Genomic DNA, 25,298 nt, shown 5'->3' with positions numbered 1-25,298 from the left:
ACGTTTTAATAGTTAACATTTTATTTTATTTTATTTTTTATTTTATTTTATTTTTTGGTCTTTTTGCCATTTCTTGGGCCGCTCCTGCGGCATATGGAGGTTCCCGGGCTAGGGGTCGAATCGGAGCTGTAGCTGCCAGCCTACGCCAGAGCCACAGCAATGCAGGATCCGAGCCGCGTCTGCGACCTACACCACAGCTCACGGCAACGCCGGAATCTTGACCCACTGAGCAAGGCCAGGGATCGAACCCGCAACCTCATGGGTCCTAGTCGGATTCGTTAACTACTGCGCCACGACGGGAACTCCTTAATAGTTAACATTTTAAAAATTGATTTCTGCTTATGTCAAACATTGACCAATGGGATTTACATCTTTTTTCTCATGTAAATCCTTCTGACAATTCTTATTTTCCCCGTTTCACAGATGAGGAAATTGAGGTAAAGTGAGACTTTTACAAGGTCATCCAGCTTTGAAGCAGCGATGTCCAGATTTGCACTCGGTAGATGGTGGCTGACTTCAGAATAACAGCCTGATCCTGGACCTGTACGATATGCAGGATGAAGCATGCAGGACAGGTGGATACCTACCTGGGTGAGTAGTGCTTAGTCTCCGCCAGCTGGTTCTTGCTTGCAGGGCGGGGAGGGGGCGGGGCCTCTGGCTCGCGGTTGCCCACTAGCCTTCCTGGCGGCGCTAAAGTCCCGCCTCCAGCCTAGAGGAGGGCAGGGATTGGCTCTTCCGAGACCGATTGACGGCGCAGGGCTCGAGCGGTGGGGGAGGGAGCTGTGGCAGAGGCGGGGCCACGAGCAGGAAGTGGGAGTAGAGAAGGCTCTAGGCGGGCTGGCCAGCGGGTTGCGGCCGCACTTCGTTGAGTCGCCGCCGACGCCACCGGGGACATGGAGGGGCCGGGGCTAGGCTCGCAGGTGAGTGTAGTCGGGCGCAGGCTGTCTCAAGGAGCCAGAGCGTAGCGGGGACTGTGGAGAGAGGGAGGGCGTGGGTGTGAGGTATCTCCCAGGAGGGATTCAGGGGCAGAGGGGCAGGGTCCGGGAAGGGGAAAGCCTGAAAACACCGAGAATGATGCAGGGAATTCTCTCAGAGGCGACGGGGAAGAAAAGGCGAGGACACAGGGCTGAGTGCCATACCAGCCCTCCAGCGTCCACCCACGGACGGCCCGGGCGGCCCTGGGGGCCGGTACCCCCAGTGCCCGGCAGGGACCGCTGTGGGGCCTGGGAGGGGCGGATGGCTGTTCCTGGGAGAGGTGTCAAGTGACACACCTGAGTTGGACCTGCGGGTCTTGACCTTGGCCTGGAGTCTGGGAGCTTCTGCTGATTTCTTTTTTCTGCTGAGGTGCCTGGGAACCCGCCTTTGCCCCACCCAGCCCTGTTGTAGCTACTGTTCCCACATCCTTGCTTACTCCATGACAGATTTGAGGCTGTTTATTTAGGCTGGAGAAGGAGGCGTGGAAAGGGAGGTACATGATCGCTGTCTGCAAAATCCCAAAGGTCTCTGTTCTGTAGAGGTCTTACTAGAAGCCAGATGTAGCTCCAGAAAACAGAAGGGGCCAGTGGGGAAAGTTACAGAAGAAACATTAGCTCCAGAACTAGATTTTTGTCCTTTTTGCTTGTGGTACTAATATTATAGTATTATAATATTATAGCTTAATATTATAGTCACATAATTTTTGTTGAATACGTGAACAATGTTTGGATTCAGCCAATGTTTAGTGGGCCTGTAGCATAGCCCAGATGCTTTTATAGGCATTATTTTATTCCAGGATTGAAGCATCTTTAAGAAAGTGATGTTACTCCCCATTTACAGATGAGAAAACTGAAGCTGCCTTCAGTTGGAGTAAATTAGGTAGTAGATTTTCTGACCCTAGTGGGATTCAGGCAGTTTGAGAGGATTGGATTAATTGACCTCTAAAAAACATCTTCCCAACCTCAAGAGTGTCTCACGCTTTCCCTTTCCGTTCTTCTTGCAACAGCCTGATGTAGAGTTAAGGGAGGAACAGTACAGGTGAGGAAGTTGTCAGGTGTTCTTGCATTTTGATAGAATAAACAAAGTTGCAGGCAGATTTGGATATTGTGAAAGGGTGTACAATCTTCACATGGCAACTCTGTCTCGTTTTCTTTTTTGTTTTCCTCAGAGTTTCAAGGAAAAGCTGGTAGGAGTAATTATAGCTTAATTACTGCCACTCATTTACAAAAGCCTTCAAGGGCTTAAAGTTCCCTCCCTCATGCTACGAGGAAGGTTGCCCTGCCCACATTCCATGCCAGGTGGAGGGAGAGAATGATTCAGAGGTTGAAATTAATGGGGTAAGGTAGAGAGATCATCGTTGTTGTTAAGAATAGTTGATATTAACTTTTTCAGTAGTAACACGGAGGTCTTACCTGTATATGGTGAGCTACAGTTTGCCAAACCCTTCCCTGTTCTTGATCCTCACTGTGACCCTGCGAGGTGGGGAGGGATTATCATTCCAGTTTTAGAGATTAAAATTGAGGCATGAAAACTTGGAGTCATTTGTTAAAAGTTAAATAGCTGCTAAGTGGCAGAGCCGAGACTTCGTTCCTTCTGCCAGGTGTTAAGCACTTGTACAGGTGCTGGAGATAAATCAGTGAACAAAACAGTCAAAAATGTTCCTGTTTAGGTTGAATCTGGTTCCCTTGATTCCAGCTTTCGTGCTGATGGGTTTTTGCTGGCGTTTCCCTGTACCTTCTGAACTCTAGTCCCCCCCTCCCCACCTCATTTTTTACCACTCTCTTCCTTGCTCAGCCACACTGGCTCCAAGGCCTTCATACTTACTGTTTACTCTGTCTGGAATACTCTCCTCATATAGCCATATGCCTTACTTCCCCCACCTTTGTAAGGTCTTGACACAAAATCACCTCAGTGTGTCAAGCACTCCCCATCATCACTGTCAGCATCCCCTAACCTCCTTCCTTTTATATTTCTTCTCAGCATTTAATACCTTTAACATACTCTGTAAATAATTGGCCAATGAATGAACATGGATACTTAACTCTAGTACTTCTGTTAATACCATTAGAAATTTTCATGGCTGTCTGTCAGATCTCTCTGTTTCTCTCTTTGTTTTATTTGATAATCTGTCAGGATTTTGGCTTTTTTTTTTTTTTTTTTTTGTCTTTTTAGGGCCACACCAGGGGCGTGTGGAGGTTCCGTGGGCTAGGGGTTGAATTGGAGCTGCAGCTGCCAGTCTACACCACAGCAACACCAGATCTGAGCCACATCTGTGACCTACACCACAGCTCCTGGCAACGCTGGATCCTTAACCCACTGAGTGAAGAGGCCAGGGATCAAACCTGCATCCTCATGGATACTAGTCAGGTTCATTAACCACTGAGCCACAATGGGAGTTTAAATTTCACCAGAGTTTAAATATGGTTTTCTAGATCTTGGTTTTCTCTTAAATTGATGCCTACTGTAACTTTAACAGTACTTATTTACTATTTAGAAAAATAATTTGATTGAAGATATCTTCATGTGAGAAATCTCTCATATCTTAACACCAGTCATCCATTGCTATGTGACAAGCCATCCCAAATCATAGCGGTGTAAACCAGCCATTGTCAGGCTCATGACTGGGCATCAGGATTTTGGACAGGGCAAAGCAGGGATGGTTTGTTGCTGCTGCACCATGTTTGGAGCCCCTGCTAGAAAGACTCATCACCTGGGATGACTCACCAGGTGCTGTCCTCACTTTCATGTCCAATAGTTGGTGCTGACTTTCAGCAGGGACACCTACATGTGGCCTGGGCCTCTGGACAGCATGGTGGCTGGATTCCAAGAGTGAGCTTTTCAAGAGACAGCAAGAGGAGGCTGTGAATTTCTAGGCCCTGAGCCTGCAAACTGGCAGAGCATCACTTCTGCAGTATTAATGAAGCAGTCACAGAGCTGAAATTTGAGAGGAAGTGACATAGACTGTTCTCTTGATGGAGACATAGCAAAGAACTTGAAGGCTTTGTTATAAAACTCACCATAGAGGAGTTCCCGCTGTGGCGCAAGGGAATCAGTGGCGTTTTGGGAGCCCTGGGATGCAGGTTTGATCTCCGGGCCTGGCGCAGCGGGTTAAGGATCCAGTGTTGTTGCAGCTATGGCTTAGGTCACCACTGCAGCTTGGATCCAATCCCTGGCTGGGGAACTCCATATGCCACAGGGCAGCCAAAAAATAAAAAAATTTAAAAAAATCACCATAGATGTATCTGTAGTTCTCTTATATAATTTTTATAATATCTTGTTCTATTCCCAACCGCCCCCCTTGGAGAAGAGTATTCAGCTAGTTAACAAATCTTTGTTGGTATCCTTTTTTTCCCTTCCTGTTTTTTGGATTATGTCTGTCATGTTCATTGCCACATCAAGGTGTCCGGAAGAGTGCCTGACACATGGCAGGAATTCAGTAAATATCTGATGAATGAATGGATTGTAAGCAGGAATTTTATTCAGCTTTTATCCCTAATTACCCAGTACCCTGATTGGTACGTAGTAAGTATTCTTTATATTTCTCTGAAGGAATGATTAAAGAAAACTCTTGTATGAGTTTTCTTGTGTCAGGAGAATTTGCTTGGTTTCTTGTTGCTTTAATACTGTAGGCAGCCGTGTAGCAGTTACCCTTCCACTGCCACAAATGGTGGTTGCTGATGCAGTGACATCTTCAGCAGTACACATGTCAGTGATGACTGTTGTAATGGCTCTTTTTAGAACCGTACAACAAGGAGTTGCAAAGACCTTTATCGCTATATTGACCTGCTCCTTTCAATTCACAAATGTGGAAACTGAAACCAAAAATAGGGTAGATGATTAGCCACCATCACACAGCCCACCTGAAATCTGAGACTTGGGGCCTTGTTCTCAAGGACTTTATCTTTCAACACAGTAGAAATGAAACAACTAGAAAATACTTAGAAAATTGGTTTTTTTTTTTTTCTTTGATATCCAGAGAGTAGTTTCCAAGAAGGATGTAGTATCATGACAAACGTTGCTTTAATCTTTGTGATGGGAATGTATGGTTGTTTTCCTTCAGCATCTTTATATGACTGTCCCTGTGGTTAACCTCCCCCAAAGCAGGTCATCCTTTCGGTAGCTCTCATGGCAGGATTTGGGGAAGAAGTGCTATCCCAGGCAAAACACATAGCTTAGAGCTGTGGCCCCTAAGCTTTTTTGATCATGCACTCCTATCAGTAAAGCAGTTTTGAGTTTGCACCCCTAGAGTAAAACCCCACTGCATGGTGAAAAGCAGGATTTAAAATGTTCATTTTTATAAAACATCCTGTATTGTGAGATTAAGGGAATGGTGAGTGGTACCTGCACTGCAAGCTGGCTGGGAGGTCAGGTCTCCCTCCACCTATGTGGTCCATATCATGCAGGTCCTGACTACAGTTTGTCATCCCTTGTTGGCTGTTGATGACTCTAATGGGTTGATGAGGATGATCTTGTGGCATGTGGTTGACTGGGACTTAAAAAGTTCAGCTCCCCTCTGCCTGATGTGGGGCTGGGGAAAGAAGCCAGTCTCCAAATTCATACTCAAAAAGTTCAGCTCCCCTCTCCCTGGGGGCTGGGGAAAGAAGCCAGTCTCCAAATTCATACTCAAAAAGTTCAGCTCCCCTCTCCCTCGGGGCTGGGGAAAGAAGCCAGTCTCCAAATTCATACTGTCCTGGTGTTATTAAGATTTTGTTATTAAGATTTGGCAGAGTTGCCGCTGTGGCTCAGCAGGTTAAGAACCCGACTAATACCCATGAAGATTCGAATTCCATCCCTGGCGTTGCTCAGTAGGTTAAGGATCTGGTGTTGCTGCAAGCTACGGTATAGGTTGCAGATGTGGCTTGGATCTGGCATTGCTGTGGCTGTGGTGTAGGCTGGCAGCTGCAGCTCTGATTCAACCCCTAGCCTGGCAATTTCCATATGCCGAAGGTGTGGCCCTTAAAAAAAAAACAATTTGGCAATGTGTTTCTAAATTGTATTCATTCAATATGTACTCATGGCAAGGTTTTTTTTGTTTTTGTTTTTGTTTTTTTTTGGTCTTTTGTCTTTTTAGGGTCACACTCATGACATATGGAGGTTCCAAGGCTAAGGGTCCAATTGGAGCTACAGCCACTGGCCTATGCCACAGCCACAGCAGTGCCAGATCTGAGCTGCATGTGCAATCTACACCACTGCTCATGGCAATGCTGGATCCCCAACCCACTGAGTGAGGCCAGGGATTGAACACACAACCTCATGATTCCCAGTTGGATTCGTTTCCACTATGCCACTATGGGAACGTCTTTTTTTTTCAAGGTTTTGAATCAAAGATGGCAAATAGAAGTTTGCTACAGATCATACTTTTTGATAATTTGGAATTTTTTTTTGGAGGGAGGCTGGCTTTTTGTTAGATCAGATTAGATTGTCTTTACTCTCATTTCTTGTGGTGCATGATGAGCACCTGCTATGAGAAGTGTCAGCCCTGCCATTTTCTTGTTTGCTTGTACTTATACTATTGTTATTATTTCAATTCATGGCCTTTTTGTAGTAATCATTTAAGCCACTTGCTCATTTGGGGAGGGGTAACTTTAAAATTAGCTATTAGTTATAAATTAGATAATAGACCTTGAAAATTAGTTAGCTTGATGTATATTGCAGTGTGCCCAAGGTCCCACTCTAACCCCTTTGATGTGGACTTTTCCTCTGTCTCCCAAGTTACTTTGTAAACAGACCAGAAGGAGTGACCTGCTTGATGTACAGATCAAATGAGGTTACCAGTGCTAAAAATTCATAAAGGTTAAAGAAGCCAAAATTATAACATTTTGTGGTTTCCTCTTTTTAAAGATAAAAGTCACTATAATAGCAGCTTTACCTAATGGGTCACTGAGTACTTGGCCTTGAGTACTCTTGCCTCACTTTGGAGAGCATTGACTTTGAAAACAGGCTTAGGGTTTATATAATTAATCACTTTTAGGTTTTACTCAGGTCTGGATTTAGGCGAAAAAAGATGACATGAGTAGAAAGTACTTACTGTTCTCTAGTCTCTGCCACCCGCTTTTCCCACTTAGTTGCATTTTGTTTCCATTATAACTTTACTCTCTTTGTCTCCGACTTAGCTGTCCCATGAGACTTAAACTCCTGGAGGATAAGCATTCATGTCTTCTGTGTCGCCAGCAAAATGCTTAGTACATCGTAAATACACAGTAATTCATTGCCGAGTAAATATATGCTCTTAATTGTGGATATTCCTCACATTGAAATGTGTAATCCTCCTTCGCTTCCTGCACGAAAAATAAAGCTGATGTCTTAGTGCCTTAATGAAGCATTACATTTGTATCTATGTAATATGTCACTTTTTTTGATGAAAAATCTGCACATAAACAAAGGCTTAATCTTCCTAACATATAAAAGGAGAAAGATACAAAATCCACTAGAAAAACAGTAGACTGAAAAGGCAGTCCCCAAAAGAGAAACTATAAAAGCCAATAAACAACAAACAAATGGGGGATTCATTAGCAACTAGGGGCATGCAAATGAAAAACTAGATGTCATTTTTTAGCCATCAGATTGGCAAGATTGTAGGAAGGCTGATAATATTCAGCTATGGGGAAAAGGAAAACTTGCATATTTGCTGTGGAAAACGTACATTAGGAAAGGTAATTGGTCAGTATCTGTTTCTGTTTAAAATACATATATTTTTTTGACCCATCAGTCTCACATTGAGGAATCACTCCTATAAAATGTACAGGATATTATTTATGGGGTTGTTTATAGAAGTGAATGCTGAAATCAGCCTGCATGTCTAACGATAGGGAAATGGGTTGGATAAATTACGCTAGATCTGTATACAATGGAATTGTATTCAACTTTTGCTTGTTACTAACCTGTAGGGCTGTGCATGATATATTGCTAGGTAAGACAGATGAGTTGATGAAGAATTATATAATTGGATCCTATGTATGGTGATAAGTTTTGTTAAATATAAGAAGGAAATGATAGAAAACCTATGTATACTGTATAATGTTATAGGTGTTAAAGTGTATACACATAAAAAGGAAGGCTACATCAAACTGTTGATACTAGTATCTCTGTTGGTACGAGATTGTCAGGGACAGAGCTCAGATTATCAACACCATAATTTATTCACTTCTGTATTGCTGGAGCTTTGAGCTGAATGGGAATCATTTTATAATTAAAACAAATTTTTTATATAAAAGGCAGACTGAGTAGTTCCCACTGTGGTACAGTGGGTTAAGAATCTGATTTCAACAGTTCAGATTGTTCTGAAGGCATGGGTTTGACCCCAGCCTGGCGCAGTGGGTTCAAGGATATACTGACCATATCCAGTGCCAGAGAGCATGCAGAGCAGTTGGAACTCTCATGTTGCCCGTGGCAATGCAAAGTCACACAGCCACTCTGGAAAGTGGGTTTGGCAGTGTCTTATAAATTTTACATCTACTTAGCAGATGGCCACGCAGTCTCACTCTTAGAGAAGCAAAAACATATGTTCACACAAAATGAATGTTTATAGCAGCTCCATTTATAATTGCCAAAAGCTGGAAACAGCCCATGTAGGTTGTTTGAATGGATGAACTATGATATGGTCATGTAATGGAATACTATATAGCAAGGAAAGAGCTATTAATAGCATGCGGCAACTTGGATGAGTTTCAGCATTATGCTGAGTGAAAGAAGCCAGTCTTGGAAGATTATATTCTGTTTAATTCCATTTTTTGACATTCTGGGGAAAATAAAACATGATGAAGAATATATCTGTAGTTGCCAGGAGTTGAGGTAGGGAGAGGGTGTCACTAAAGAGGAATATCCTGAGGGAGTTTTTTTGAGTTGTTGGAACATTTCTGGATCCTGATTGTGGTAGTGGTTATATGACTCTCTACATGTGTTAAAATTAACAGAACTATATGCCAAACGTCAGTTTAACTGTAAGGTAACCAAAACAAACAAACAAAAAAGAAGCAGCAGAAGCATTTGCCCCTTCAAAGTAGCCTGTTCAGGGTTATGGACTTATTTCAGTAAAACTTTGTTTTCTTAAATCCTTTTTTTTTTAGACCACACCTGCTGCATATGGAGGTTCCTAGGCTAGGGGTCAAATCAGAGCTACAGCTGCTGGCCTACACCACATCCATAGCAACATGGGATCCAAGCTACGTCTGTGACCTACACCACAGCTCATGGCAATGCCAGATCCCCAACCCACTGATCGAGGCCAGGGATGGAACCTGCATCCTCTTGGATGCTAGTTGGGATCGTTAACCACTGAGTCATGAAGGGAACTCCCCATTTCTAAACCTTTTTTAGAACTCCCAGAGAATTGATGTAGGTACATTATTTTGCTTCAAATTTCTGTTCTTAATATGTATTCATCCTTTGAGAATTTATTTTCCCAAACAGTGAGAAGCTGTTGAGAGAGATGGGTCTGGTCAATATGGTGGATGAAAGCTGGGTAACAACTTTAAGTAAGAACAAGATGGGATTATAAAATAATAAGCCAGTTTTGAGCTCTGGAAATGATTGCTAGATATTCGAGGTAAACTTCCCCCTTGAATGCAACTAAAAGTGCTGGATACAGTATGAAATCATTTCATATTTTTGATACTCTTGTAAATTTTTAAAGAGATTCCTTGGGATTTTGTGCATATATGATCATGTTTGCAAGTAAAATTGGATTTACTTTTCTAATATATATGCATTTTTATTTTCCTTTATGCTGTTCTTCTCTCAGACTTCAGTACGGTGTTGATTACAAGTGGTGAAAGTGGGCATCCTTGCTTTGTTTCAGCCTTTAGATTTAAAACATTCTTTTACTGTAAGCTGTAGATGTCTTTTTTTTTTTTTTTTTTTTGCCTTTTCTAGGGCTGCTCCCACAGCATGTGGAGGTTCCCAGGCTAGGGGTCTAATCGGAGCTGTAGTCGCCAGCCTATGCCACAGCCCAGCAGCGTGGGATCTGAGCCATGTCTGCAACCTACACCACAGCTCACGGCAACGCTGGATCCTTAATCCACCAAGCAAGCCAGGGATCAAACCTTCAGCCTCACGGTTCCTAGTCGATTCACTAACCACTGCGCCACGATGGGAACTCCATGTAGATATCTTATAAATGCTCTTTATCAAGCTGGGGAAGTTCCCTTCTTTCCCTAGTGTGCCAGGAGTTTTTAATCCTGTTTGAGTGTTTGCTTTTGTCAAGTACTTTATTCTACTGAAATGAGTGAGTGTGTGTGTGTGTGTTTGTGTGTGTCTGTGTATGTGTATAAAGATGTATGTATATCCTTTATTTTGTCAATATGGGAATTCATTGACTTGTTTTGAAATGTTTAAGCTTGGTGGTAATATATATTATCCTTATATATTACTGGATACAGTTTAGCTAATATTTTATTTAGGATCTTTGCTTCTGTGTTCATGAGGGCTGTTGAATCTACAGTTTTCTTGACTGGTAGTGTATGTTGGTTTTAACATCAGGATAATGCTGCCTCCCAAATGAGGTGGGAAGCAGTTGTTCTGTATTCTGAAGGAGTTGGTATCATTTCTTCCTTTTTTGATGGAATTTGCCAGTTGAAAGTTATGTGGGTCTGGAGTTGTTTTGTTTAGTGGGAAATTTTAAAATTTGAAGTCAATTTCCTTAATATAATATGACTCATTTCTTTTAAAGTCCATTTTCATAACTTGTGTCTTTTGAGGTATTTTATGCGTTTCACCTAAGTTGTTGAATTTATTGATGTCATGATGTTCACAGAAGTCCTTATTACCCTTGTAATGTTTGTAGATCCTTGTAGTGATGTCCCGTTTTAAAACCTGCTATTTTTCGTTAACATCTCATTTTTTTCTTAATCAGTCTGACTATAGGTTTATCAATTTTATTGACTTACTCTTTCTAGAGAATCAGATTTTAGTTTCAGTGATTTTCTGCATTTTTAAAAATATTTCATGGATTTCTCCTGTCTTTATTGTTTCCTTCATTCTGTCTACTTTGGATTTAGTTTTGTTCTCTAGATTCTTAAGGTGAAAGCATAGATAATTTCTTTAAGATTCTTTTTTCCTATGATAAACCTTTAAAGCTAAAAATTTACTCTAAACACTGCTTAGACTGCATCCTACACTTTTTGATATATTTTCATTTTCATTCAGTTAAAAATGTTTTCTGATTTTTCTTTGTTTTCGTCTGTGACCTACAGGTTATTTAGAAATGTGTTGTTTACAGATATTTGAAAAATTTCCACATGTCCTTTGTTATTCATTTTTGTTTTTAAAAACATTTTATTGGAGTATAGTTTACTTACAATGTTGTATTAGTTTCAAGTGTACAGCAAAATGAGTCAGTTATACATATATGCATTCTTTTTTTGATGTAGGTTACTACAGACTATCGAGTAGATTTCCCTGTACTATACAGTAGGTCCTTGTTAATTATCTATTTTATAGACAGTAATGTGTATGTTATTCTAATCCTCCTAATTTATCACTTCCTATTTTTAATTTAATTCCATTATAGTCAGAGAACATACTTTGTATGAATTCAACCCAGATAAGTTTGTTGAGACTTGTTTTATGATACAATATATTATCTCTCTTGGTGACTATTCCATGTGCACTTGAAACAAATATCTATTCTGTTGTTGGGTGGAGTGTTTGTTTTCTTTTCCAACTTTTCCCAGTGTACCTTTAATATATATGAACTTCTCTCAGGCAATTTTTTCATAGCTTTGCTTTCTCTAACATGCCACATATATACACACTTTCTCTCTCTCTCTGAGGATTATCTTGCTTCTTATTTATTTTCATTTTTTTGTTTTTTAATTTTATTACTATTGAAGTATTTACAGTGTTTCATCAAGTTCTCTTGTACAACAAAGTGACCCAATCATACACATTTCCCTGTGCTGTACAGTAGGATCCCATTGCCCATCCATTCCAAATATAACAGTTGGCATCCCCCTAACCCCCAAAATACCCATTCATCCCACTCCTCCCCTTTCCCCCTCAGGAACCCCAAATCTGCTCTTCTTTGCCATGATCTGTTTCTGGTTTTTGTTTTTTGTTTGTTATTTTTAGGTAGGATCATCTGTTCCATATTTTAGATTCCACTAATAAGTGATATCATATTTCCCTTTTTCTTTCTGTCTTACTTCACTTAATATGAGAGTCTCTAGATCCATCCATGTTGCTGCGATGGCATTAGTTTGTCTTTTTATGCCTGAGTAGTATTTCATTGTATGTGTATACCACATCTTCTTGATCCATTCATCTGTCAATGAATGTTTAGGTTGTTTCCATGTCTTGGCTATTGTAAATAGTGCTGCTATGAACATAGGAGTGCATTATCTTTTTCAGTGAAAGTTTTGTCCGGATATATGCCCAGCAGTGGGATTGCTGGATCATATGGTAGTTCTATATTTAGTTTCCTGGGGTTCCTCCATACTGTTTGCCATAGTAGTTGTACCAATTTACCTTCCCACCAACAGTGGAAGAGGGTATCTTTTTTTTCCGCATCCTCTCCAGCATTTGCTATTTGTTGACTTGTTAATGATGGACATTCTGACTGGTGTGAGGTGGTACCTCATTGTAGTTTTGATTTGCATTTCTCTAATAATTAGTGATATTGAGCATTTTTTCATATGTCTGTTGGCCAGTCCATATGCCTTCTTTGTAGAAATGTCTATTTAGGTCTTCTGCCCATTTTTCATTTGGGTTGTTTTTGTTGTTGAGTTGCATGAATCGTTTGTATGTTTTGGAGATTAGGCCCTTGTCTGTTGCATTGTTGTCAAAGATTTTCTCCCATTCTGTGGGTTGTCTTTTCATTTTTTTAATATTTTCCTTTGCTATGCAAAAGGTTTTGAGTTTGATTAGGTCCCATTGGTTTATTTGTGTTTTTATTGTCATTATTCTAGGAGGTGGATCAAACAAGATGTTGCTGTGACTTATGTCAAAGAGTGTTCTGCCTATGTTTTCCTCTGGAAGTTTTACATTTGGGTGGAGTTTTTTGAAAGTGTCGATTGGATCCAGTTGGTGGATAGTGTTAAGTCTTTTCTATCCTTTTCTGATTCCTCTCCTTTTCTCTATGCAGTATGGTTTTCTCTTTACTTTTTCTGTCAGTTACTGAAAGAAATATTGAAATATCTAACCATAATTGTGAGTCTTTCTATTTTTCTTTTCAATTCTTTTTGTTTTTGCTTCATGAATTTTAAAGTTCTTTTTGGGTGCATATACATTTAAAATTGTTATGTCTTCTTGATAAATTGGCTTCTTTAATACTATGAAATGTCCCTCCTCAACTCTGGTAACATTTCTTGTGTTGATGTCTGCTTTGTCTTGTATTAATATATAGCCGTTACATTTCTTTTGGTTTTTGTTTTTTCCATGGCATATCTTTTTCTGTCCTTTTACTTTTAACCTTTGTATGTTTTTATACTAAAAGTGGGTTTCTTATAAATGGCATGTGGTTTTTTTGTTGTTGTCATTAGTTTTTTTTTAAATCCAGTCTAACAATCTCTGTCTTTTATTTGATTTTCTTCAGACCATTTGTATTTAACATGAGTATCAGTATGGTTAGATATAAATATATTATCTTGTTTTTCTTTTTCTTCTCTGTTCTTTGTTTACTTTTCCTGTCTTTTAAAAAATATTAATTGTCTTTTAAGTATTTTATTTTATCTCTTCTTGGCCTATTACTTATACCATTTTGTTTTATTTATTTAGAAGTTGCTCTTAGGTTAACACTATATACTTGAACTTATCACTACCTGCAAATACTATTATAGCATCTCTTACAACAGTATACTTTTTGTTCCTCTACCATCATCAAGAAATTAAAAAATGAGCAAAAGTTTGTTATGTTTACCCATGTAATTATACATGTTTACCCATGTAGTTCTGGCATTCATTATTTCTTTGTACAGATTCAGATTTCCATCTGGTATTATTTTCCTTTAGCCTAAAGAACTTCCTTTATCTTTTTTTGTACCAACAGTGCAAAAAAACAGTAATAAATCTGTTGGTAATTTTCTCAGATTTTGTTTATCTGAAAAAGTATATTTTACCGTCATTTTTGAAGAATATTTTTGCTGGTATTTCTAGGTTTATAGTTTTTTTCTTTCAGCTCTTTAAAACTGTTGTGTTTTTGTCCTCTGGCTGCTATTTACTGCTAAGAAGTCTGAGTTCATTTTTATCCTTGTTTTTTGAACATAATATGTCTTTTTCCTTGGGCTTCTCTCCTTATTATTGATTTCTAGTGATTTCATTATGTTCTGCCTTGGTGTAAGATCATGAAGTATATCCTGCTTAGGTTTGTTGAGCTTGTAGCAGCTGTGGGTTTATAATTTTCATCAAATCTGGAAGATTTTCGGCTATTGTTTAGTCATATATTTATAAAAGTACATTCTCCTCCCCTTCTGGGACTCCAGTAATACATTTTAAAGAACTTGATTCATTGGGGGGTGTCCTTGGGGTGTGTCCACCACAACTCCCTGAAGCAGTGGCCTGGCTACCTTTCTACTGTCAGTAGCTATGACCTTCTACCTACCACTAGTAACAAAATCCATTGGTGCCTTTGCAGATGACCTTTGTTTTATGAAAAAATATGTAATTTGGAATATTGTGGTATTAATAAACATCTAATCTAGTGAATAGAATTAAGATGAAAAATTTCTGTAGGATATATCTCTAAGACTGGCAAAAAGCCATTGACTCATACAGATGTTGTTGATAATACCAAATGCTTCATGATGTAATTGAATGTGACATTAATTTTCTTACTGTTCCTTGTCAAATGACTCTTACTCTTCAGTGCAGGAATCACAGCCATGGCCCCTACCCTCCAGGATTTGGTCGACATGGAGTCTGCGCACATGAAAAACAACTTGCCAAGGCGAGAGAAGGTCTTCCTCTCATAGAGGACTCTAGTAACTGTGACATTGTAAAAGCCACTCAGTAAGTCTTGCTGATGCTTTGTTTTAACCCTGAGTTTTTTTGAATTACAATAAGACATGGGTAGTTCATGTCACTTCAGTGCAAAGCTTCCTCGTTTCATACTCCACTGATAGTGGTTTGTCATACCAGCATCAGAGCACTTCATACAGTGCACCTGAGTTGTTTATTATTCATCTTTACCATTAGATTGTGAGCAGCTTCTTAGCAAAAGCATGTCTTTTTGATTTGTAACCCCAGTGCTTTTGCACAGTTGCTGTCTTGTATTAGGTGCCCAATAAATGTTTGCTGAGTGAATGAATGGTTTTAAATGACACTAAAACTAGACCCTGAATTTGAAACACAAATCTGAGTCTTTTAAAATGTACTGCAACCTAAGTTGGGATAGAAAAATATTAGCTCATACATATATGGGTATTTTAAATATTTATTACTTTATATGTACCTCTTGTGCTGGGTGCATTAGAAGGAAGTCAGTCAAATATAAATAAGTTTTCTGATCACTTTCTCACAACTGAAGTGGGTGGTTTTGCTTGCACTGAAAATGAACGATGTTTTGAAAGTTTTCCCTTAAGATCTCTACTTGGGTGTTAATCATTTCCAACATTTTCACCCTCCTGGATTTCATTGATTATTAACATCTACCCCATCTCTTGCTCTTCGACATATTTTGAAATATTTTATCTGTTAGATTATGTTAGTTAGTAATCTATTTTCTCAGTGATCAAATATTAATAAACCTGCCCATCAGAGCTTCTAATCTGCATGAAAGAAACTAATAATAGTGCACTTACATGATATAATTTCTGTCAAAAGCAAAGGTGTTTGGTGATTATTTAACCTGTTTGGCTTCAATGTAGACTAATGTAGTCCTTATGTTTGTTTAAAAATAATTGACAATTTGGAGTTCTCGTCGTGGCTCAGTGGTTAACAAATCTGACTAGGAACCATGAGGTTGCGGGTTCAATCCCTGGCCTCGCTCAGTGTGTTAGGGATCCGGCGTTGCCGTGAGCTGTAGTGTAGGTTGCAGACGTGGCTTGGATCTGGCATTGCTGTGGCTGTGGTGTAGGCTGGTGGCTACAGCTCTGATTGACCCCTAGCCTGGGAACCTCCATATGCCGTGGGAGTGGCCCAAGAAATGGCAAAAAGACAAAAAAAAAAAAAATTGACAATTATTTGAATATTCTAATTTCTAATTTATATGAACTCTAGAGGCCCTAGGAATCAGTACTTGAGTGAATATTATTTGACCTTGTTTGTATTATTATATGAAGATGAGGGTGTTCTTAAGGTAAATAGATTTTGCTTTAATTAGAATGGAAGTATTGAAATGTTTCTCTGCCACTGTTAGGATAAATGTGAGAAATCAGGCTGCATTCACAGGAAATTCAGTAAAAACTCACATTATGTATCTTTCCTAAAATTTTCTTCAGATCTTTGACCTTCTTAAGTGGTTATGGGAAGGTATGTAGATAGTACTTAGGAAGGGCCAAAAAGAGTTAGCTAGGACAGGTGTTTGTGTATTTTCTAAATTACCAAAGTCCTAGTGTGTATTCTTTATATTTCTCACATGAAAGGAGGATTTCTTTTCCAGTACACCGGTAAAGTTGACATTTAAAAGATGGAGAATATAAATATACATCTGTATCATTATCAACAGTTCATTCTTTTATTCATATTTTCACTTAGCATTGTCAGATGGGTATCTATCTTTTTAAAAATGCCATAGGTGCACACATACATTTTGTAATTATGTAATTAAGAAATTGCTTAATTTAACTGTGGGAAACAGACAAATCTGCCTTTTGGTTTGGTTTTGACCCTTAGGGAGTATTGAAATTTTCAGGTCCCTCTAAATAGAAATAAGTTTCAAAGAAAGTGCGAAATTGTCTGGCAGAACTAATAGTTTCTATTAAAAAGATATAGTGCTAATGAATGATTTAACAAATTATTATAGTGGAGTTCCCTGTTGGTGTACTGGGATAAGGATCCAGTGTTGTCACTGCTGTGGCTGGGGCCACTGCTCTTGGCTTGGGTTCAGTCCTGGCCCAGGAACTTCCACATGCCATAGGCATGGCCAAAAAAAAAGATATTTCACTCCTGTTTTCATTCTGAAAGGTAAAAAACTCTCGTAAATATCCCTTAAGTCTATTCCTCTTTTTCCATTCCTGTGCCTCTCTTACTTCAGGCTCCCGTTGGTAGTCACCTGTATTTATGGCAAGAGCCACTAAACTAGTGCTGGCCTAGAATTAGCTTCCATACTACTACTAATGTGATCTTTCTCACAACCCAAGTTGGAGTGCTTTCCTCTTTATAACTTGCAGTGTCTTCTCCTTGAACTATAAAGTCTAAGTTTCAAAGCATGGGAGAGGAGGTCTGTGCAGTCTTTGCCTGCCTCTTCTAGCTTCATCTCTTGCCATTCCCTTTCTTCTGCTTTTGCTTCTGCAGTGCCAAATTGCTTATATTTCTCTGAACATTCATGGAATGTCACGTCTCTGGTTTTCATACCTGCTATTCCCTTTGCCTTTTTTTTTTTTTTTTTTTTTTCCCCTTATACTTTTTAGGGCTGCACCTGTAGCACATGGAGGTTCCCAGGCTAGGAGTAGAATTGGAACTGTAGCTGGCCTATGCCACAGCCACAGCAACGCCAGATCGGAGCCGTGGTCTGTGACCTACACTCCAGCTCATGGCAACGCCAGATCCTTAATCCACTGAGAGAGGCTGGGGATAGAACCTGTGTCCTTGTGGACACTAGTCAGATTCATTTCCGCTGAGCCATGACGGGAACTCCTCCCTCTGTCTTAAATGCTTTCCCTTCAACCTATAAAACATAGCTTGTATAGGAGTTCCCTCTGTGGCACAGTGTGTTAATGATCCAGCTTGTCTCTATGGAGGTACTGATTCAGTCCCCAACCCGGTGCAGTAGGTTAAGGATCCAGTGTTGCTGCAGCTATGGTGTAGGTCGCAGTTCCAGCTCAGATTCCATCCCTGGCCTGGGAACTTCCATATGCCATGGGGGCAGCTAAATAAAGGAGAAAAAGACAACATATCTTGTATGTTATGTTTCATCTCCTTTAGGAAGGGCTAATCATTCCTTCCTTTTCTCTACCTATTCCATGTTCATATTTTTGTTGAATTTATCCCATCTCAAGTTTGCTTTTAGTCTTTCTCCCCTTCTGTGAGAAAAAAGAAGGTCATTGCATGAGCTTTATTTAATTCAGGGAAAAGATTGTCTGAGAATTAGCACCTTGCATTCCTGGTGTGTAGTGGAACATTAAACAAAATTTATTGCAAGAGGGCAAATGTGAATGTTATTAAAGTTTATTTAGGTAAATCTGGAGTTCCCGTTGTGGCTCAGTAGAAACAAATCCGACTAGGAACCATGAGTTTTCAGGTTCGATCCCTGGCCTTGCTCAGTGGGTTAAGGATCCGCATTGCCATGAGCTTTGGTGTAGGTGCAGATGCAGCTTGGCATTGTTGTGGCTGGCAGCTGTAGCTCTCATTTGACCCCTAGCCTGGAATCTCCATATGCCACAGGTGCAGACCTAAAAAGCCAAAAAAAAAAAAAAAAAGAAGAAAAAAGAAAAAGTTTATTTAAGTAAATCAAGTCCAGCTCCACATGGAGTCATCTGATCAATTAGAAGCCAGGTTTACATTTGTTGTTTGGTTTTACAGTATGTCCTATTTGCGAATATTTTTGTTAATTATTGTGATTTTATGTTGTCTGAAAGACCGATTGAATAAAGAGATGGTAAAGGAAAGAAATTTTGATATTTAAAATTATTTTAATGGTACCAATTATGTCTTTTTTCCCCCTCTTATTTGAGATATGGGATTTTTGAACGATGTAAAGAGTTGGTGGAAGCAGGATATGATGTCAGGCAACCAGACAAAGAAAATGTGTCGCTTCTTCACTGGGCTGCTATTAACAACAGATTGGATCTTGTAAAGTAAGATGGGATATATGTGTGTTAATTAAGTGTATGTTTATAATTCTGGACCTCTCTTTCATTTGTCTATTTTCTATAAGTACAAGTATAAATGTTGAATCATCCCTAATCTTTATTTTAAACGAATACTTGAAACTTTGTACCCCACACATCAGTTATCATAGTGTTGAAAGGGACTGCAGAGGTCATCTGGACTAGGACCTCATTGGTCCAAAAAGGAATATTAAAAATAAAGCCACAGGGGCCCATCATTATCAAGGTCAGGCAATCAGAGTTCCCATTGTGGCTCAGTGGAAACAAATCCTGCTAGCATCCATGAGGACGTAGGTTTGATCGCTGACCTCGCTCAATGGGTTAAGAATCCAGCTTTGCCATGAGCTGTGGTGTAGGTCACAGACATGGCTCATATCCGGGGTTGCTGTGGCTATGGTGTAGGCCAGTGGCTACAGCTCTGATTAGACCCCTAGCCTGGGAACCTCCATGTGCGGGTGCGGCCCTAAAAAGATAAATAAAGTTCAGGCAATGAAATTGAACATTTTTTGAAAAGGAAAAGCATAGCATAAATTTTCTTAGGCTAGAACAGATAGTTTCAGCTAGTTTAGAAGAAGCGCTGAAAATTGTTATGTTATGCAGTTCTCTTGTGGCTCAGTGGGTTAAGGATCTGGCATTGTCACTGCAGCGGCTTGGGTTGCTGCTGTGGCGCACGTTCAGTCCCTGGCCTGGGAAATGCTGTGGGTGCACCTGCCTGCACCCCCTCCAAAAAACATCTTATTTTATAACAATGCCAGAGGAGTTAATGGGTAGGGGACTGATTTAACTTTAAAAAAAATTGAATATGGAATACATTTTTAAGTAGGCATGTATTGGATTGTATACAGTCTTTCCTCTTCACAGAGCACTACTGCCTGCCCATTGTGTTGTATACCTTAGCATGTAGAATTTACGGGTATGTGAATGTGGGTATATATTGTATCATACATATTTAAAATTCTTGAGATTTGAGAAAATAAAAATATACTAAAGTTACATTATACTTATATGCAAACTTTTATGTAGAAATAAACTGGTGTACTGTTTAGATAATATGGTATATGAAGCACAACACTGAAATAATGAGACTAATTCCTGTAAACTACAGAAGAAAATAAGTCTCTTTAACTTACAGGTTCACTTTATATAGTGTATCCCATCTGTGCCCCCAAATAGTAAAACTCTCAAAATGTCTAAATTTCTGGAAGGATTTTTTTTTTTTTTTTTTTTTTTTACTTTTATGGCTGCACCCACAGCATATTGAAGTTCCCCAGGCCAGAGATTGAATCTGAACCACAGCTGCAACCTATGCCACAGCTGTGGCAGCGTTGGATCCTTTTAATCCACTGTGTCGGGGCCTGGGATCAAACCTGTGCCTCCGCAGTGACCTGAGCCACTGCAGTCGAATTCTTAAATCACTGCTCCACGGCCAGAACTCTGCTGAAAGGATTTCGAATTAATTTTTTACTGCTTACTTTTTGAATTCATTCCCACATAGATTTTCTAAACTGTTAAAAGTGACATACTTTATTCTTGCAAGTTAGGTAGAATAACCGTAGTAGAAATCTTTTGAATACAAACCATTTTAAGAGTGTTGTGGTGGTTAGAATATGCAGAGTTTAGTTGTTAACGTGTTTGCTGTGTAGTTGCAATGGAATGCTCATGACAGCAGGAGTAATTACATACATGCTGAGAATATTTCACCAGGGGTTTGTTTGATGATCTTGTGTGAATCTTTCAGACTTCTGTTGATCTGAGTGTTTTTAGGGAGGTTATTAGTATAATTTCTGTTTTCTAATGCATTTATTACTAAGAAAGATTGATGTTTTTCTTTCTCATACGAATGTTAAGTTTTAAATCTTATTTCCACCTATATCTGCTTTTAACAGGTTTTATATTTCAAAAGGTGCTGTGGTAGATCAGTTGGGTGGAGATTTAAATTCAACTCCTCTTCACTGGGCCATCAGGTAAAGGTTTTCTTTAAATACTGAAATTGTTGTTTAAAATCAGAAGTGACTTAAGCTCATTTTCTGAGCATTACAGACCAGTACTTTCCAATAGAATTTTCTTTTTTCAGTAGAATTTTCTGTGATGACAGAAATGTTCTATTCTGCACTGTCCAGTAAGGTAGCCACTAGCTGCATATGAAATGTGAAGTGTGGCTGATGCAGCTAAGAACTAAAGTTTTAAAAAAATTTTTTTGTTAAAGTGCAGTTGATTTACAAATTTTCAGTTTTATTTAATTGTAACTAACTTGAATATAAATAGCTATATATGGCTAGTAGCCCATATTGGAAATTGCAGGTATAAACCATTTGAAAGGCTTTCTTTCCTTTTTGCCTATTCATTTAAAAAAGTATATATGAGTTTATATATATATAACTTAAAGAGTTCCCAGAGATGGTGTTTTCATGCTTAATTTAGGGCCCACTATGATGCTAAAACTCAAAATGTGTATTATATTTTATAATCAAAATAAATATTGTAAATATTTGATCACATGGATAAAAGTGGTAGTCGAGTGAGTATAAACTCAGGCAGTCCTTTTCTCTGGCATGTGTTATCCAAAGTTAACAAGTGCCTGTCTGACTATTTGACAACTTCATCTTTCATTTTTACTTCATTTTCTGTGGTTGGTGGGATTGATATGAACCTAAAATTGAAGTGAATACTTGTTCACTTAAGAAAGAAGTTGAATCTTTTCTCCATAGCCGAGAATTTTGAAGAATCTAGGGTTAGCTCATCCCTGTTAAGTTACTGAGGTACAGTGCTTTACATAGAAATGAACCATATTCAATAAAAATAAGTAGTTCCTAAGACTAGGATTATCATGGCATACCTTCAGTCTGTGAACTTATACCTTCAGCATATCTGCTTCATGATCATTTTTTTTTGTTTGTTTTTAAAATAGCAACGGTGAAGTCTGAGGTGTTTTTAACTTCCATTTTGGTGATGTGCAATTATTTGCACATGGTAGTAACATGAGGTTTAAGATAGAGTGGGAGGTTATTAAGTTTATAACCTGCACTCAAGAAGGACTGTTAGGGTAATTCCAAGTTTGGAGCATCTACATAAGACATTTAGAAAATCTCCAGTGTTTTAAAAATCTGTGTACTGTTAGGAAGTACTCTTTATATCTAATCCAAATCCCTTATGTTTTAGGAATATTAGTTGCTTTCTAATTTTCCTATCTTTTGTGCTACAGAATATCACATGATTTTTGTCCTTTATTTACAGACAAGGGCATTTACCTATGGTCATATTATTACTGCAGTATGGTGCAGACCCCACTCTTATTGATGGAGAGGGATTCAGCAGCATCCATCTGGCAGTATTATTTCAACATATGCCCATTATAGCATATCTCATCTCAAAAGGACAGGTATGTTTTTTTTTTTTTTTTTTAAATAGTTTATTAAAGTATCAGAGTTCTTGTCGTGGCTCAGTGGTTAACGAACCTGACCAGTGTCCATGAGGACTCCAGGTTTGGTCCCTGGCCTCGCTTGGTGGGTTAAGGATCCAGCATTGCCATGAACTGTGGTATATAGGTTGCAGACGTGGCTCAGATCTGGTGTTTCTGTGGCTGTGGCTGTGGCTTAACTACAGCTCCAATTTGAACTCAAGCCTCGGAACTCCGTATGCCACCAGTGAAGTCCTAAAAAGACAACAATTACTGAAGTACAATTGATTTACAATGTCGTTTTAATTTCTTCTGTACAACAAAGTGACTCAGTTATGTGCATGTATATATATGTATTCTTTTTCATATTCTTTTCCATTATGGTTTATTACAGGATATTGAATATAGTTCCCTCTGCTATATAGTAGGACCTTGTTGTTTACCCATTATGTATATAATAGTTTGCCTCTGCTAATCCCAAACTCCCAGCCCATCCCTCCCCAACCCTCTTCCCCTTGGCAACCACAAGTCTGTTCTCTGTATCTGTGAGTCTGTTTCTGTTTTAAAGATATGTTCATTTGTGTCATAGTTTATGTATTTTTTTTGCCTTTTTTTTTTTTTTTTTGAGCTGCACCCATGGCATATGGAAGCTCCCAGGCTACAGCTGCCAGCCTATGCCACAGCCACAGCAATGCAGTATCCAAGCCGCATCTGTGACCTACACCACAGCTCACAGCAATGCTGGATCCTTAACCCACTGAGAAAGGCCAGGGATTGAACCTGTGGCCTCATGGATGCTAGTCAGGTTCATTACCGCTGAGCCACAGTGGGAACTCCATATTCTTTTTCTATATATAATTTTCTATCATGGTCTATCCCAGGAAATGAGATATCGTTTTTCATGCTATGCAGTAGGACCTTATTGTGTATCCATTCTAAATGTAATAGTTTGCATCTATTAACCTCAGACTCTCAATCCATCCCACTCCTAGTCCATTTGTGTCATATTTTAGATTCTACATGTAAATGATATCATATGGTATTTGTCTTTCTCTTTCTGACTGACTTCACTTAATAAGATAATCTCTAGGGAGTTCCTGTCGTGGTGCAGTGGTTAACGAATCCAACTAGGAACCATGAGGTTGCGGGTTTGGTCCCTGGCCTTGCTCAGTGGGTTAAAGATCCAGCATTGCCGTGAGCTGTGGTGTAGGTTGCAGACGCGGCTTGGATCCTGCGTTGCTGTGGCTCTGGCGTAGGCCGGTGGCTACAGCTCCGATTTGACCCCTAGCCTGGGAACCTCCATGTGCCACTGGAGTGGCCCTAGAAAAGGCAAAAAGACAAAAAAAAAAAAGAATCTCTAGGCCCATCCACGTTGCTGCAGATGGCATTATTTCATTCTTTCTTATGGCTGAACAGTATTGTATGTGTGTACCATATTTTCTTTTTCCACTCATCTGTTGATGGCTATTTAGGTTGTTCCATGATTGGCTATTGTAAATAGCACTGCTGTTAATATAGGGTGCATGTATCTTTTTGAATTATAGTTATGTCTGGATATATGCCCAGGAATGGGATAACTGGGTCATATGGTAACTTTATTTTTAGCTTTTTACAGAACCTCCATGCTGTTTTCTGTAGTGAGTGCACCCATTTACATTACCAAGGACAGGAATGTTTTGAAATGTTATCTTATACTCCAGCTATTATAAATCTAAAGGGATTCTGGAGTTCCCACGGTGGCACAGGGGAAACGAATCCAACTAGGAACCACGAGGTTGCGGATTGATCCCTGGCCTTGCTCAGTGCGTTAAGGATCTGGTGTTGCCGTGAGCTGTGGTGTAGGTGGCAGACGCGGCTCAGATCCAGCATTGCTGTAGCTGTGGCGTAGGCCAGCTGCTGTAGTTCCGATTCGACTCCTAGCCTGGGAACCTCCATGTACCGCTCATGTGGCCCTAAAAAGAAAAAAAAAAAAAATCTAAAGGCATTCAGAGGATGATTACTAGTAGTCTGTCCTCATTTTAAAAATAGAAGTTATAGTTACCCAAATATTCAGATATTAGCTTCAGTAAATCTATCTGTTGAATACTGCTTTTCCAGTTCATTGGAGCACAAAGGACAGGTCATTTAGCTCAGTAACATATAATAGATGTTTCTGAAACTTGTAAGCCTGTAATAGTTTTCTTCATGATCCCAGTAATTTGCAGAGTTTTTAAAAAACATGACTTCAAAGCCTGTATTTTTCTTCTGGTTGAATGTAGAAATGGAAGTCAGATCACTAAATTAACCCATCATTTGCTCTCATTATTTGAGTCCAAATGGAGACCAATTTGAGTGTATGCTTCTTATTGTTCTCTGAAGTAATTTCATGAAAAATGACTTTCCTTAAGAGGCATCCATTTATGGCACAGGTTAAATTATAGGTTGCTGGCAGTGGGAGTTTCACTGTCAGATCTGCTTGCCTGGGATATGCTTTGTGGTAGCAAGTAGTTTATATATCAGTAGTCTCGTCTGTAACAGGCGTGGAAACATGTTTGCACAAATGCTATTGGAATGATTGTGTTCTCTTTAAATAAGCACTTTCTTAGACTTAGCAATTGAAGTAGAATAATTATAACCTCCTGGGTCTCATTTTTGAAAGATGTATGAGGAGTCATCCTTCCTGCTTCTTTTTGGGTTCCTTCCTCCAAGGCCCATACGAGTATTTAGTAATTGACTTTTTTTTTTTTTTTTTTTTTTTTTTTAGCTTGGTTTAGGTATTATTGTATATCTCAAGTCTGGGCCCATTTTATTAAGTGGCTCGTTTTATTAACAGGAGCATGTCCTCATGGAGATATGATTTCCCTTTTTCCCTATATTATCAAAAATGGAAAAGGATTTTTCATATTTTACTCTTTGAAACATAGTATAATAAGTCCAAAAATATGAGTTGCCTTTGAAGATAGAGTTTGCTAATTACTAGAAGTGTTTAAGTAGGGACTGGATGACTTTGTGTAAGAGAGGATTGT

General features: G+C 39.2%; 1 protein-coding gene across 1 annotated transcript in view; it reads left to right on the top strand.

The window, feature by feature from the left end:
* ZDHHC13 (zinc finger DHHC-type containing 13) overlaps positions 791–25,298 on the top strand; it is a 58,945-nt gene continuing 34,437 nt past the window's right edge. The window contains exons 1-5 of the mRNA XM_021083254.1: positions 791–920; positions 14,774–14,916; positions 18,741–18,863; positions 20,783–20,860; positions 22,131–22,275. Coding sequence (XP_020938913.1) covers positions 894–920; positions 14,774–14,916; positions 18,741–18,863; positions 20,783–20,860; positions 22,131–22,275 — 516 coding nt within the window. The 5' untranslated portion in view covers positions 791–893. The remainder of the gene's footprint in view (positions 921–14,773; positions 14,917–18,740; positions 18,864–20,782; positions 20,861–22,130; positions 22,276–25,298) is intronic.

Source organism: Sus scrofa, chromosome 2, assembly GCF_000003025.6.
Source record: "Sus scrofa isolate TJ Tabasco breed Duroc chromosome 2, Sscrofa11.1, whole genome shotgun sequence".
Classification (NCBI taxonomy): domain Eukaryota; kingdom Metazoa; phylum Chordata; class Mammalia; order Artiodactyla; family Suidae; genus Sus; species Sus scrofa.
The sequence above is the reverse complement of the archived record's forward strand: the minus strand, read 5'-3'. Positions and strand labels throughout refer to the sequence as shown.